Source organism: Bombyx mori, chromosome 18, assembly GCF_030269925.1.
Source record: "Bombyx mori chromosome 18, ASM3026992v2".
In the NCBI taxonomy this organism is placed as follows: Eukaryota; Metazoa; Arthropoda; class Insecta; order Lepidoptera; family Bombycidae; genus Bombyx; species Bombyx mori.
This window is the reverse complement of record NC_085124.1, coordinates 12,372,820-12,390,140: the sequence shown is the minus strand read 5'-3', so window position 1 is coordinate 12,390,140 and position 17,321 is coordinate 12,372,820. Positions and strand designations below refer to the sequence as shown.

General features: G+C 34.0%; 1 protein-coding gene across 4 annotated transcripts; it reads right to left on the bottom strand.

Annotated features, from left to right (window-relative positions):
- Positions 1-4,916: 4,916 nt before the first annotated feature.
- On the bottom strand, positions 4,917-15,664 carry LOC101746665 (mitochondrial genome maintenance exonuclease 1). Of its 4 annotated transcripts, none has more exons than XR_009975567.1 (6): positions 15,513-15,664; positions 14,623-15,051; positions 12,604-12,817; positions 7,475-7,820; positions 6,357-6,633; positions 4,917-6,298 (listed from the first exon to the last, which is right to left on the bottom strand). XR_009975567.1 is itself a non-coding variant. In XM_004928286.5 (5 exons), the coding sequence occupies exons 2-4, from the start codon at positions 14,927-14,929 to the stop codon at positions 7,481-7,483; spliced, it is 861 nt and encodes a 286-aa protein (XP_004928343.1). In that variant the 5' UTR covers positions 14,930-15,051; positions 15,513-15,664; the 3' UTR covers positions 4,917-6,633; positions 7,475-7,480. The 4 variants fall into 4 exon arrangements, 2 of the variants coding, with proteins under 2 accessions (XP_004928343.1, XP_004928342.1); XR_009975566.1 differs by having other exon boundaries at positions 15,254-15,627; XM_004928286.5 differs by having other exon boundaries at positions 4,917-6,633.
- Positions 15,665-17,321: the final 1,657 nt, after the last annotated feature.

Below are 17,321 nucleotides of genomic sequence, written 5' to 3'. Positions count from 1 at the left end.
TGTCCTATAAATAAATTTTATATGGTCACCACATTAGACAAGGACACCGCGACCAAAAAGTATTCTCTTTCGAGACCGATTTCTCGGCATTAGACAGCACTCCAGTTGTAGGTACTTATTAACTCCATGGCTATGACATAATTAAACAGGTGCCAGTGCTGCCAGATGACCGTGTGAATTTCCCCCCAAACTTTTTTCGAAAACCCCCTAAATATAGGCTTTTTGAAGAAAAAAAACCCCAAATCAATTTTTACTTATTTTAAAGAAGAAATAAAAAACCAAAAGGATTCTTTTATTTTTTAATCAAGCTGCCCCTATAACTTCAACCATCTCTAAACAATTATTACAATCATATTCACTTTTGTTATTATTATATAGAGCATACATACACGTTATCGAAGTTAAAGATATTTAACATGTCCGATGTGGGAACAAAATTTATGCATCTATTTGGCAGTGAAAATCGAATCCTGAGAACCGCTTTGGCAGTTTCTATTGCCATTTGGTTGCATAATTTTTTCTATATAATATTGACTTGTGAATAGTATAGTAGACTATAAAATTATTCTAATAGTAATTGCGAATTGTGTTTGTGGATGAATTATTGATACTCAAAAAACCTCCGAACTTTTTCCCCCCGAATGTCCCCCAAAAGAATCTTTCCCCCCCCCCCAAGGTCGAAAAACCTCCCGAATTTGCAGGGACTCCACCCATCTGGCAACTGTGACAGATGCCAACAAATTTTGTTCGAGTAGAATTTGATTTTTCTTACAGGAAAGGCGAAAGCATTATACAGCCTAATCTTTTTTATCGGGGTGAAATTAAATTAAACACGTGAGATGAGACACGAAAGATAATATTTATAAAATAAAAAAAGACAGTTTTTCTGAAGTCCTACTTCTTTTGGCCTTAGTTTGATCCACACATATATCAGGTAGGTAGTTAGGTACTTACCTACCTAAAAACTAAACACTGCTAGTCGTATTGTAAAACTCTATTGTCCCTGATACATGACCATTCACCCCAAAACAAAAAAGAATCAGATCAAGCTAGTTTTTTTATGTATAATTTCCATAGAACTATATAAATTATGACATCGTATATCAAAATTTACACCTCCGGAATCATTTTAATCTCAATTTTATTGGTATTACCCCAAGGAAAACCGTTGCCAATTTGTGTTGAAATAAGAAAGTGTCCCGACTCCCCGCAATCTACCGTGTACCTACTTAATGATTGCGTGTGTGTATTGCGTGGTAATTCTGAATTGTCACGAACTTTACTTTAGAAGCATTGAAGAACTGCAATAACCACGATAATCCCTACAAAGCACAAATGTAAGAGCTTTAGATATAATTTTTCAAGGTTGCCGGTTTAGATTCGTTCCGAAGGAACTAACCTAATTGATCCACTTCCAATGTTGTTGTACACTGCTAATTCTAACGCTAGCAGTGTACAACAGCAGTTTAAGCACAAATAACCAGTTACCAAATGAGTTTGTCTGTGGATCTTCCCAACAGAAATACCGATTTGATGGTGGATCTGAGAGTGATAAATACACTCAGGAAGCAACTGCCTTTGAGCTGTTAAGCCCTTCGATCAATAATACTACTAGATTCGCGATAAGCGCTTCAAAAACGGCCCGAAAAATAAGACCACAAATAAATTTGTGGTCTTATTTCAAATTAGTATGGTCCAATCATAGCCAACACTAAGACGTCAAACCGCTGCACTGCGCGTTCAAAAACGGAGTAAAAAACCACCGTAACACCAAGGTTTTGGAAGGAATATTTTTTTTTGGTAAGTTTATATTATTAAGTGAATTTCATAAAATAATAAACAGAATTATATAGTAAATAAAATTCAATTTACGAATATTGTAATTGTTTGGCCAATGTTTGCAACAAGGCACCAACTATTGTAACAAACATCACCTATTCTTGAACAGGGAATGCATAGAGTAGTTTTGTTATTTTATAATGTTATTTTTGTTTGTAGATTTCCTAGTAGCCCCTTTTCACTGTGCACAATAGATATATATTGTCGCGAAAGAAGGAGGATAAGAAATATAGAACCCTTATAAAAATTCTAGAATTGTTCAATGGTGGTGGCAAATCAATGCAAAAAAGTATTATAAAAACTTTATATGTATGTGTAAATATTTTAAACGTATATGCTGAAAAGGATTTGTTTTCTGGGGGAAACGAACACAGCCATAAAATAAGCCTAAATTAAACTGATTATAGAAAAATTCTTTAATATAAGATTACATTATATTTGTAAAAAAGAAACCGCTCATATAAAAATGACTTCTAAAAAACAGCTTTATAACAAGCTGAATCTGTTTAAAGGTAATTAAACAAAAAAAAAATTGTTTTAATTACTTCTGTATAAAGAATACGTGGAAAACGTTGTTGTTCCCTTGTTTCCTTTCTTTTTTTTTACTTTATTCAATTTTATTATTTATTACCTATTTGTTGTAATAGCGGCAATGTAAAATATTATCTACAACTTTTTTGAATCGGTCAAAAATAGTTGCGACCATACAAAACAAACCTAAAACAAATATATTCTGCAACTCTACGTCTTTCAATACTTACTGTGTTCTGAGCATTGAAATGTAATACCAAGAACTACATCTAGTTCCACAATACAATAAGCACGAAATTTTAAACAAATATTTTTAACCTTATTGATTAGTCTTTATGTATCACTTTAGAATAAATATTTTTGTACTGATGACTTTTTATGTTCAAGTGACATTTTAAATTTATGCCACAATATTCTTTCTCTGACGAAAGGACCTAAATAAATATATTTTGCAATGGTAATTAAACTTTATGTTTAAGCATTAAGGTTTATAATAAACTGAAGTCGTTAACATTATTAACCTTTTTTCTAAGAAATGAAGATGTTTTCGGGTCTGAAAACGTGGCCACTCGAGCGTCTTATTTTTGTTCCTGATCCCTAATCTAGTAGTATTATTGATCGAAGGTTAAGCCTCTAAAAACTCCAGTGAATTTGCTGTGTGAAGCACAACTTGTAATTTAATTTCATTGGTTTTAATAGTATGTACTTTTTTGTACTGTATATTATAAATTTTTAATTTCATAGGGCGTCTTGTAATTCCGCACGAGTGGGCTCCATTATACCACCGCTCTGCCAGTTATGACGTGAATGCGTTCTATTTTTAGGAGTTGGGACAATGCCTACTACGATTAGACAGCTTAGACTTAACCTAAAGAATTTCCCTCCGTCACACACAGTCTTATAATTGCATTCAATCTTGAAACTTCAATAAATTGCATCGTGGTATATTGTATCTACCTTTTTATATTCATCTGTCTTCACGTAATTTATAATCTAAGTGATGCAAAAATTCACACCCATTACATAAAACAAACAAAAAATGTTAAAATGATTTTTTGGTGTCAGGTACATTGTGTTTACGAGCTGGGGCTCAGACTCAGCCATTTCCACCGAAATACGAATTAAAACTCAATTTAATTACTACGACACTTAAGGCTCACTATTGAGCTTCACCATCACGATACTCTTCGCTTCCGATTAACTGTTCCTTGCTTCGCTAAGGATTTAAGTGTCTTCGCGTTGCCAAGGTTACGCTTTTAGTCGTATCGATTATTTCTATAAGCTTCCAGAACTTTCCCGATACAATTAGTTGATTCGACATTCTTTTTTGCTGTTTGACGACAAATGGCATTACTCGGAACGGTATAACAATATAATAATGTCCTATTAGAGTGTACTTAAATTAATTCTACACGAATTCGTTGATAATATTCAGCTCATGTCAGGTACCATCATCTTCTCTATTTGGGCACCGAAGCAGATTATTGGTCTGCTTTGCATGAAGATGTTTGTGATAAAATACAAGCCTTCCATATTGTTTCAAGATGGTTGGCGGAAAGTATGTTGTGATGGCCAGAGCTTTTGGTAGCACTTGTAACTAATGTAAATAGCCTTCAACGGCAGTAAGTAGTTGATCTTAATTGGAAAATTAGAAAATATTTTTTTTTATTACTTAGGTCGGTGAACGAGCTCACGGCCCACCTGATGTTAAGTGGAAGCCCATAGACATCTATAACGTAAATGTCAACACCCACTTTGAGATAAGTTCTAAGATCTCAATTTTTACAGTATAACTGAATTATTAGTTATTAAAATAAGGAGATAATACAACTACAGATGAAAGATACGAAAGTTGATGGATAGAGCGGATCTCATATACCCATTACTTCTAAGCTTAAAAACAATTTAAAAAAACACCAGAAGTTTTTTCGAAAATATGTTTTATTATTAAAGAAAAAAAGTTTAATGAAAAGAATACAATATACAAAACAAAAATTGAGACATCTGCCGAGATTATGTTCACCTAAATGTTATAAAAGAAATATATTTTCAAAATGAAATAGATGGAAAAATATGGTTTTTTTTGTAACCTAGCATTTTACAAATTATTAATTTGATATTACGTTACAAAACAGGTTCACAAGGCATGAGGTTTTTTTTTAAACACCACTCTTAATTTATAGATTAAGACGGAAAAATAATCTTGAATAAAACATGAATTTATAATTATGAAAATAAAGATTTTAAATTTTTCGCTTAGAAAGTTTCGAAGCGATTATTTAGTTCGGTGTCACTTTTATGTAAATAAGAGGACAAGGTTCCGGCCTAGTTGATAGCTGATACCGGAACCCCTGGCCCCTTAAACAAGTCTTAGTTGCGAATATCCTACAGTTCAAACTGCGATCCATCGAGGAAGAATGAATCCGAATAATTTTTAATAGTAATATAGGAACTATACTACATGTGAAATTACTTTCGCAGCGCTATGAGAACGCAAGCATTGTAGATGACAGTGACGTTATTGACATCAGTGACAGTTCCGTGCGTTTTTGCGGCAAAATTTCAAAACTTTTAAACAATTTATATTTATGTATATTACCTAGATATATGTATAAAAATGTGTTTAATAATCAAATCTTTGTCGAATTTATTTATTGTTCTCTTCAAAATACTGTTTGGCATAGCACAAGTGTAGCATGTATTCGCTGACTAAAAGAGTTGTGCCAAAATTGCAGTATTCCTTTACAATCTACGTATCGAAATGTAAACGAATGCTTTTGAAAGCCCCTAAGCTAATGGCTTGAACTTTAAACAAATTTTAAATTAATAAGGTGTGTTAATTTATGTACCTATCTAAAATTAAATAATCGAACTTTTTTTACAATTCTATATGGATTATTTTATCAATGGATCGGCAAAACATGAACATGAAAAGTAATTAAATGCTATTTTTTTAAAACTTATTTTAATTTTCAAAATTATTGATTATGAGAAGAAAAAACAACCAATGTAGAATAACATTGACTAGTAAGCTAAAATATTTTTGGCAACGTTCTACAAAAAGCCAAACAATTAATAGATCAGTGTGATCTCTTATACGCTAAAGTGTTCCATGTAATATGAATTAAAGAATTCTAATTTTGAAGTTGCCAGCAACTCTACCTTGAAAATACGAACGAAAAGTATATAATGTATCCAAATGTAATATGTACAAACTAATCAGTGTCAATTTTTAGGTTTAAAATAAATTCTTTTAAAAACTAAACGATTGATTCAAACTTAGTTTTAAATTTTTTTAAAAGTAATTGTGTTTCACTAACTTACCCAATAACTGTTTTGGAAACCCTTGATTGAAAAAGAAAAAATCAAAACATGTAATTTTTCAAGGACGTAGATATACTATTTTTACGAAGACTGACGGACAATTTACATATTTATTACATTTTCTAAATAGAACAAAAAAAATAACTAGTAAGGTGGATGAATGAGATTTAACTTGTTTTTCTTACCTTACACTGGCAGTCGCAAGCAGTTAAACAGGCGACCGTCGCCATCTTTGATATTAGGTTTACCGTGAGCGCCCGTGGACATAATACAAATTATTAAGACATTTGTAAACTGAAAATATGATAGCAGATCCAACCGATAATTTATTGTAATGGCACGGCGTGTTTTTCAGAACGTCGATAACAAGCAAAACTAACATTAATAACATACTTATTTTAGCTTGGTATGTTTATTTGTATATAATCCAATCTTTGCACTTCATTGAAACAGGATTCACGACCTTTGGTTGACATGAAAGTTTGCATCAAGGACCGATGACTTATAAAATATAAAATAATTTTATAACTTCACTCTAACAGGATTAAAAAAACAGAAATTTTTTGTTCCATTTGCTATTTTAGCCGGCTTATTTAGTTTTTAACTATTAAAAATATTGAAATTCTTATGAATATTAATTATAAGAATTTCATGGCCTGTACTTAGGCGTAGGACAAAAAGACAATTTCGTTGAACATTTTCATTTTACGTTTTTTTTTCTTACTTTTGTAGGCATTACGATGATCTATCGATACTATCGACTTAAAATTTTGATGACGAATTTGGATAGAACATAGTAGTTTAATCAAAATATGCAAGCGATCAGCTGACTTGCATCTAATGTATTATTCCGATTTATTTTCACGGCCTTGTTTGGTCCAACTTTGAATTTCGATTCAATGAACAATGGAAGTAATTTTTGTGGTATGTGTTGCTCCACTGAAACAAAAAATACAAAATGTTAGATTTTTTATAAAATTTTCGCGTTTATTTTTATTATTTGTGTAGTGTTTAGTTATGTTTTAAATACGTCTGTCATTAATTTTATTAATAATGCCATTCGTCAATCATATTATCATATGAGAGGATATTGTTTTTTTTTTGCCTAGTTAGGAGCTCGCTTACACCCTTTACCGGACGTGTAAGCGAGCTCCTAACTAGCCCTAGCAAGACGTGAATCGCAGAATCTACCATCGGATCGCAATCGCGACCCATTGAGAAGATCCGGCGACAAAACTCACCGGGCTGTGTCCGTGAGTTAATTTCCACGATGAACTGTTAATTTACCAAAATTCAAAAGTTCCATACCATTTCATACCATGTAGTCGTCGTGGCCTAAAGGATAAGACGTCCGGTGCATTCGTGTTGAGCGATGCACCGGTGTTCGAATCCCGCAGGCGGGTACCAATTTTTCTAATGAAATACGTACTCAACAAATGTTCACGATTGACTTCCATGGTGAAGGAATAACATCGTGTAATAAAAATCAAACCCGAAAAATTATAATTTGCGTAATTACTGGTGGTAGGACCTCTTGTGAGTCCGCGCGGGTACTACCCCGCCTATTTTTGCCGTGAAGCAATAATGCGTTTCGGTTTGAAGGGTGGGGCAGCCGTTGTAACTATACTGAGACCTTAGAACTGATATTTCAAGGTGGGTGGCGGCATTTACGTTGTAGATGTCCACGGTCTCCGGTAACCACTCAACACCAGGTGGGCCGTGAGCTCGTCCATGCATCTGAGCAATAAAAATAAAATTTCGAGGAGGGGAAAAAACTCACATCCATTTACTGGAGATTTCCGATTTCCACCTCAAACAACCTTTTACCGCCTTTCAGGAACTTCTCGGAATCTTTGCCGTGCTTGTTTATGTATTCCTCGAGTCGGATCAGCCACTGCGCCCAGTGCTCCCTCAGCTTGTCGGTGGACAGGTGGAAGACGTCCGCCTTCGAGCCGTCCGTGTACGCTATGACGAGCAGCGCGTCGCGGACCTTCATGTGCTTGTAGTTGAGGTCGTTGCAGACCGCACCGAAGTAAGCGGCCAGCTGTACCGGGTTGTCGTAGGTCAGGGCTATCGACTTCCTCGGCTTATCAGACTTCTTCCACTCGATTAAAGTCGGTTTGTCTCTGGAAATTCGAAATTTTAATTTATTTAATGCACGATTACAGATTCATATTTTGTCTTTGACGTTTCCATGAACGAGTGCCGGTCACTGTCCTCGTCGAAGGGCTCGACAAGTGAATTAACCCATAGACACAGCCCACTGAGTTTCTCGCCGGATCTTCTCAGTGGGTCGCGTTTCCGATCCGGTGGTAGATTTTGCGAAGCACTGTTCTCGCTAGGGTCAGTGTTAGCAACACTCCCGGTTAGAGCCCCGTGAGCTCACCTACACGTCAAGGAGAACCTGAAAAGGCCTCTCAAGGCTATCAGCATAGGGAAAAAATGAATGAGTGGAGTTCGGATATAGACATCGGTAATGTCAGGGGAAGACCGCATCGATCCTTTCTATTAAATACTCCTTAAGTGCTTTAGTTTGTTTTTATTCCGCTAGGTACGTACGTACGCAGGTCTCGTAATCGAAGCCCATAGGCATCACAAAGTGAATTTCTCCCTAAGCCTTGAGACGCGAGAACATAAAAACTCAAAAATAAAACAAATTTATAAAAAAAATTATACAAACTCCATTTAGTTTTATATTTATATACAAGTAATCAAATTTTCACGGAATAGCGTTAACGCGCTGAGTATTTCACTGTAGCCATTTTAACGAAAACTACAACTTCCTAAACAAAACATTACTTTTGTTACATTCCACCAAGCTTTTTGTTTTGTTTCTCGTCGATCATTCAATATTAAAATATTATTGTTAACCATGAAAAATAAATTGGGGTGGATCGTGATAATAACGTACAGAAATTGCAATAAACCAATCCAGATTATAATTTTCCTATTATTTACATCAGATAACTTTATCCTATTTATCTATATCAATTTGACGTTCAGCAGTTACCGGAATGCTTTGATAGAAAAACACTGCCCACCTTTAGAAGCGAGACTCGTTTAGCTACTCTATCACGACCCTTCGAGTTCACTAGAATAGGTAGAAAAAAAAGAAGCGACAAAGACATTAAGGCGTTCGGGTTCAATGACCAACAACGGTCAATGACAAACAACTGTTTATTTTCTTTCTATAATGCTTCATACATTTTAATTGAGTCAATTTCAAAGCATTATTCATACAAAGCAAATTAATTATGTAGGCTTCATGATTTTTTTTTCAACTATAAATATGTAGGTATATATAAGCCAGTAGTACACTTGCGATAACCTTGAGACTTTCCTTGACATTACAATTCGGTTATTCCGAATCTGTAATGTCAGCGACTGATTATTTTGAGCGATAGCCAAACAGAGATATAATATAATAAATAGAACAAAAAAATATTTTATTTCGCATTTTCTTCCAGGTACAAATTAAACCGTAGTGTTTTGGACATTACTATGTTTTTTTTTCTCCTACCTACGCCGAAAGTTCGGTTTTCCTCCCGCTGTACAGGAAAGAAAGTCTAACTTTTCCTCCCGCTGTATAGGGAAGAAAGTCTAAATTTTCCTCCCTGGGTATTGGCATGTGCGCATTCGCGTTATTGTCTACGTCTGCTCTCACGCACCTAAAATTCTCCGCCATTGTTGTGGTCGGGTAATTTGTAATATTGTGTTTAGTCTAAAAGTGAAATAAACAAAAGGCAATAAGATTTAATAGTGAAGTATTAAACAAAGATGAGTTCATCAGACAGTTCTTATTCAATTAGTAGTAGTTTATGGCCTGGTAGGAGAAAAAATATGTACTATTTTATCATTCCCTACGTATTCGCTGATAGCCAAGGGACTATTCCACGGGTAGTTGAGCTCACGGGCTCAACTTGCGAGAATTTGTCAACACTAGCCCTGGCAAGAGCAGTCCTTCGCACCGGATCAGACTCGAGACACATTGAGAAGATCCAGCGAGAAACTCCGGGACCCGTGTCCATGGGTAAGTTACTTATGTTTTTTGTTATTACGTACTAAAATTATATAAATTTCTATATATTCGACTCTATTCTATAAATTTCCAGTGACACCGGGTAGAAGCGGCCCGAGTCCAGACAGTACTGGAATCATTTCATCTATTCCCTCATCATTGTCCGTTTTATTGTCGTGTGCAAATTGGTAAATTGGCGGTACGATTCAATTTTATATATCAGCTCAGGGTCGCTCAATTCAATCCAGTCAATTATTTATCTGTTTGAGACGTACTTTCAAATTGATGAACGACGCTTTCCGTAATCATTATAAAGATTGACGGAATTGCCGCATTTCTTTCGAGTTTTTTTTAAGGGATTTTATAACCTGGTAACTAAGACCTTTACGTCATGTCTTATTTTAATTTATATTCTTATTTTTATGAAAGAAAAATGTGAGACATTAATCAACTGGGATGAAATTATATGAAATGAGATGGGATGAAATATAATCTCAGTAAAATGGTGGTCATTTACTGATATTTTTTCAGTGGACTTTTTGGAGGATCCCGAGAAGTTACATCCAGCGGCTTTGTTTATTTTCCCACATTTGTGCACTTTGACAGATATTAAACAGTTAATAAACCACCGTTATTACACATTTAAACCTGAAGAAACACTAAATAGACAAAATAAAATAAATCACACAACTTCACTCCTCACGTTCCCGCCAAAAAGTCCTTTCTTTCGAGTCTATTATTAAAATAAGACCACCGTCAACGCAATAAATTAAAGATGAGTGCTTGTTTCCACTAACATCATCCAGCTTTCATAAATCAATAAAATTGATGGTCCCTTTCTCGAGTACTGAGAAATCCATGTCGATTAGACTTTATTAGATGAACAAAACGGACATATCACTACTATTATGTTTTCGACAATTTTAGGCCTATTACACTACCACAAACTATGAATGTACAAGAAACGATAAGAAATACGAGAACCAATAAAACATTATGTATTCAACAGTTCAATGACATGTGGATATCAAAGTGATAGTGTGAACCGGAGTGAAGTAAAGAAGTGGCAGGCGCTTCTCAACCTAAAGTATTCCACCTAATTTTTACGTAATTTACTGACAGAAATTAAATTTTTTGTGGCCGTGAAAATCGTTTCAGGATACAGTAATCAGCACGAGTGGTGAGCTCTGACCTTGACATGCGCAGAAGTACATTATTGGGTCTGTTTGGGGGCACGAGGCAAGAACTAGGTGGCGCCGGCCATATCGATTACGTGATTGGATCGTCCCGCGTCGCGTCACAAACCGTCAGTTGTGATTCGTTCCTTGTGTTGTGCAGCAAACTACACTTTCGTGCGATTTTATTAGCCACAAATTTTGCATCATCCTCATTTATTCTTCCAGACACTAACTTCTTATGAATAGCATACTATGAATAAATTTACATTTAGCAACACAAGTATATACATATATTATTTAATACTTTTTAGTAAACGCTGAGGGATGAATTGACTTATCGGAAGTCGGATATAAATAAGGTTATTTCTGACTATAATACGAGCGAAACCCCGGACAAAACCGTTATAAAATTACTAATCCATTTTTAAATCCCAAATTGAACGAACTTAATATAATTATAAAAAAGGTAATAAAGAAGTGATCCATTTAATTTTACCCTAAGTGTACGATGCGCAGACGACCCCCTCTTTTATCGATAGTTCACGACTCGTGCCTCCTGGTATAGTTATTAATTTTTTTTTAGTCTTCCGTTGCTTTATCAAGGCGAGTTGCATTTGTTTTTTTGTTTCGAAACTATATATTAATATGATTCATTTGTATTATCATGTTACGATCACCAATATCACAAGGTCATAGGAATACGTTATGGCACTTTGAATGATCTATTAGTAACTATTTATGTGTATTATTTTTTTTATTTTTTTTTATTCTTTATTAGAGCCATACACCTATTAGGTTAAGTCGGCTTATGTGTATTTATAGTTAAAATCTAGATATTAGAAATTCTGCAGCTATATTCAACGTCAACGCAATGTTTTGTTTATCGTATAGATTATGACGAATATTTATCACGTATACGCATAGATAATGGTTGAACAAGAATGTTGCTTTGGGGGCGGGGCCCCACACATAAATTGCTTGGTGGGCTGTTCTACAATTGACATAATTTTCCTCCTGCAACTGTTATTTATGTGTTTAACCTTTAAATAATAATGAATAGTCATTATTTTGGTTATGCATATTTGCAATACTTTCCAAATGTTTTACGCTTCAAATAAAATACCTAAATATTATGTGTTCTTTTTATTATAGTTTATGATTTTCTTGAGGTCATACTTCATAAAGCTGTAAAGAAACTGAGATGTTGAATATCTGGCTTGTGTCTCCAATCTTCAGTTTTAAAGTTAGTTTTTTAACTGATTTTAAAACAATCACTGGGTTAACTTAATGTTATCATCTACATCAAGCAGGTAAAAGGAAAATTTTTAAATTTCGTTTTCCTCATTTTATGAACTATAGGGGGATAATCAGTTTATTGCAAAAATAAATAATAAAAACCAGGTACATAGCGATCATCTGCCACAAAAATAGAATCATAAACATACTTATTTCTTTATATATATAAATATTTAGATATTACACACACAGACAAAAAGCAAATAAACTTGTCAAAAGTTGTAATTGAACACACAGCCCTCAGCCCAGCAGTCAGGGGACTAACTTCTGTGCTACAAACTCAGTGAACAATTGAAAAGAAATTACAATGTGATTACGATTAATAATTTAAAGCAAAGGCTTCGATGTACATGTTTTCAATTTATTTGGTGAACAATGTTAGAACTACTGGTTGCAATTAAAAAAAAAAGAACTTACTCATAATCAGCAATGGCATCAAAAATTCCCCTATACTTCAGTACGGGGTGTACAACATTCGATTCTATGGCTTTTGGAGAAGATATACTTTTCAACACATCTGCTACAGACACCCATACACCCTCCACTTCCTTCTCTATACGAAGCTGGCTACGAGGTTGAGTGAAGTAATCCTTTAAAGTGTTGTGAAACTTGGTACCGACTGCCATTTGAGCTGAAACAGTTAAAATAATTTAATTATATTTTGAAACAGAAGACGAATTTCAATTACAAACAAAAAAATGCAATGCAAGTGGAAATCTTTGTGCTATATTATTTTCCAGATGGTTTGGACAGTCACATAAACGAATACTTAAAAAAATATATTATACAATAAAATTTGAAACTTAAAATTGGTCAGATATTAAAATTATTATATGCGTGACAAAATGTAAAAATATTACTAGATTACATTATTTTTATATTAAAGAGCTTCGTGATTGTAATGTTGTGAACAGAACTATGAGCTATCAACTGTTTAATTATTGTTTATGTCACCCAAATACTGAGAGAACATATTAAGATGGCAAGCGTGCCAGAATATGAATAGATTGCACAAGTACCTTTAAATTGCTTGGTTTAATGAGAGCTCAAATTCAATGAGGGTTGTTAAAAATGATTTTCTGTTCATTCAATTAAATTTTATTTTCATTAAGTAATTCATCCATTTTGTAATAATAAAATAATACTTTAACAGATTGCATGTTTTTGGGGTGTGTTATTTAAATCTGGTGGTAGAACCTCTTGTGAGTCTGCAAGGGTAGGTACCACACCTGCAGGCCTATTTCTGCTGTAAAGCAGTAATGCATTTCAGTTTAGGGGTAGGGCAGCCATTTTGTTGTATATAACATTATTTATGATATTTTTGTTGCCCTTTTTATTTATAGTTTTTCAATAAATAATGTACATAACATTACAACTAGAACATCTCACAGATACATGTCTAAGTCTATTAGCAAGTTTTATTTTTAACATGTCAACAATCAATGTAAATCATCCACACAGCAACCGGTAGCTGCACCAACTATTTGTTTGGCTTCATTATGCAGATATTTATAAAAGAAGATCAAATCAGTGCCAAGCTACAAATGATGATAATATTTGAACTTTGATTGTTATTGTTTTTGTGTTTATATATATTTTGTACCAATATGTTTAAATTTTATTATGCAATTTTGTTCATTTCCATAATAGACTAACAGGTCACCTAATAAAAAATGATTTTGTCACTCATAGGAATTTGGAATCTCGTCATAATCGTTTTGAAAAGATGAACCATATGGTTAAAGATATTTGGAAGTTGCAGTTCACAGATTGCAGAATTTTTTAGGTGTTCAAATGGGGGCATACAATCATGTTTTATTTTTATTAATGACTAGCTGTACCCGTCCGCTTCGCTGGGCATTTAAACTTAACATTATTATTTTTCACCCCCACAAAGATTCTCATCATTAACGCCCCCGCAACGGGTGTAGGGAGTCCAACACTCATGTAAATATTAGCCTATCCATTAAGTACATGTATTTTCTACATGGATATCAAGTTTCAAGTCAATCAGATGCACGGTTCAGTAGTTATAACGGAACATCTGTAAAAACCGCTGTAGATTTATATATAGTATAGATTTGAAATTTATAAAAAAACAAAGTTAAGAGCAATATGAATCATACATGTGGTATAAAATTATGTCTTTAACATTGTTGAGTTTTTTATTTATTCTGCACAAGTCAGTATCATGATCCTGCCTACTCCTGCTATTTTCTATTAAAGCTTCACCTTATTGTGTACTTTAGTCTTATGAAATTTGTGTGAAATGTAAAATATAAAATAAAACTCATGTAAAAAGGTCCAAATAATGTTGATCATTTTTTAACCAAATCATTATTGTTGTTTGTATACTTTTTTTAATAAAAACTTGTTTTGTGATAGTTGCTACAAAATTAGTTGTAATATTCACTTAACAATAAAAGTTTCACTTACCTTGGTAAAATCTATTAAATTCTTCAACTCCCATTTCGGCAATCCTCTCTTGTTTCCACTTCTCCAAAGCCAACCTAGACTCTTCAGTCATTGTTTTATTTAATATTAGTGTCACCGATGGGTATTGTTCAGCATAATCATTTCTGTGGTGTTTTATCTGCAAGATTTTATCTTCACTGGGATATCCAGGTTGCGCTGGTGAACTTTTGGCTGTACCACATACTACAGATGTTTTTAAGCCACGTATAGCTGTGTTATTTAAAAGAACTCCAAAAATATTCAAACAGTGCCTTGTATTTTGCCACATTTTGTTATTTAATCCTTGAATCACTGTACTGTGTGCAAACGGTCGAATCACAGCATTATTAATGACAAATTTCACCGTATTTTCTTTAGTCGTTCTGTTGTTTTGTTGCGTAGTATTTTTAGCTGTAACACAAGCGATAATGAATGCGTGTGGGCAATGCGGCGCCGAACCGTAACTGTCATAGGATTTAATTGGCAAGATATCGAATTCATCGAAAGTTGTCAATGTAAGCAACCATTAGGACGGCCAGCAACAATTACTTGGCCATTGAGTGTATGGAAAGTAGTTGTCACAAGGTTAAAATTTAAAAAACGCAACGAATACCTTCTTTTTGAATTCGCTGTTTCTTTTGCTTGCTAGTTTCTAATAACGGACCGAATAATTCCTTATTTTCTTTATTGTACAATTTAATTTTTTCTGCCGGTTTCAGTACAGAAGTGGGCTGTACCACTTTGTTTCTGACAAATTCTTTACTTTTACATTCGAATGATATAATCTGGCCGATTTTGTTAATTGGTCGAAACATTACGACATAATGTATATTTTATTGCTTTAATATATTACTAAACAGATAAGTACATACGGACAGCAATGTGTAATTTGATTGGTGACTTCTTATGCTTTTTACTTCTCTCAGTTTTATCATTAATTCTTCGTCGGTTTTTTTTTCGCTGTCAATTGTCACTTTTATTAAATGTCAATAATGTCTGTTGACAGTGGTTGACAGTTAACAGCCAACTTTGACAATAGAAGGAGTTTTGAAAATACGGGTCTGTGCTCTACAAAAAGTTTGGATAGTGGAATAAAACTATCCTAATCTCAATTTTATTTGCACTAATTGATAGTATTTAATTATTTATAGCACTTTTATGAACTTAACTACGATATCGTTAGATAAAACTTACTTAAAACTAATCAGAATCATCGTTGTGAATACAATCACTGCAGAATAGTACGACATGTTCAGGTCAAATAAACTTTTTTGCAACCATAACATGTATGGGTTGTTTTGCAGTGTTTTTTTCGCAGGACATGCCTACAATCTCTTATGAGTATTGGGTCTCTTAGCTGGAGACTCCTCCGAATCTTCACTAACAAATAATCCTATTTTTTTCGCATTTCTTGAGGCAAACGTGTCACATTCTGGCGGACTCTCAGATGCTCACTCACAGGGGCAAGGCCTAGTTTCTTCAGATATTGACATCGCTTTTAGTTCCACTCATTATTGATTCCATGTATGTATGTAAGTCCGTTGATAGCAAACATGTTCAAAAAGGCGTAGAAAACTCAAAGATTAGGTTTTTGAATTGCGACACACGTCATATTATTATGTAGCGTACAACTCATCAGCCATATCCACTCCATATTTTATTGAATTCTAGTACGTATTGATTTCCGACTTTTGCTTTTCTCCAGTTGAATTATCAATACTGTTGTTATGGTGCAGACTTGACATCAGTAGACTCCTGATCCGAGGACATGACATCCGAGTCATCTGCTTCAAGAATTGATGAAATACGTTCTCGTCCTCCTTCCTCTCGATCCATTTTTTTTCGATATATTAATAAAAAGATAGCAAAATAGTAAGAAACGATAGTTCAAACATAAAATGTAAAATAACAACACATAAAACAATGAAAAAACATACAAGCCATATTGGAAACAATGGCGCAAAACTGTTACACCGAGTACGGGGATGGGACATATTTACCCTTTTTTAACTTTGGTCACAGTTAGCTCCAAGCACGATCGCAGCATAACTATATAATTGAAAACAATGCTTAGAGGAAGTCATAAATTTCAGCTATTGAGAGGTACGGCATCGTCACTTGCGTAATTACGAATCTGTAAGCTAACAAAAACGTCTCGGGTCATTTTGACCCAACCCCCATGACGCCGGGTTAAAATAATGGCTGATAGCATTGGTTTGGTGGATTTACGTAATTAAAATGTGGAGTAAATTTAGGGAAGAACGGAATAGTTTGTAAATTGTATACTTGAGTATTAATAATTATGAACTTGTATATTTTTAGTTTAAGGTTAGGAGATGAATAATAATTGGGGTGGTACGCTGGTTCATGCTGTTTTTGGTTTAGGATCGGCGTATTAAATATAAATTGTTTGAATTTTATTACACTTACTGTGCGTTTTTGCAGCGTTTGTAGCGATTTTGTATTATTAAATTATGTTCTTCTTCAAAGGAGATTAGAAAAGCTGTTTCAAGGGGTAAGGTCCCTGACATTGCTTTAAGTCCACACACGACGACTTTATTTATTTACTTTTATAGTGAGGGGTAGATCTCAGGGGTATTTAAAACTATGGGTTAGTCACCAATATCGAATTTCGAATTTTAATCTTCCTTTATCACAAACAATTTTCAATTTTAAACAAT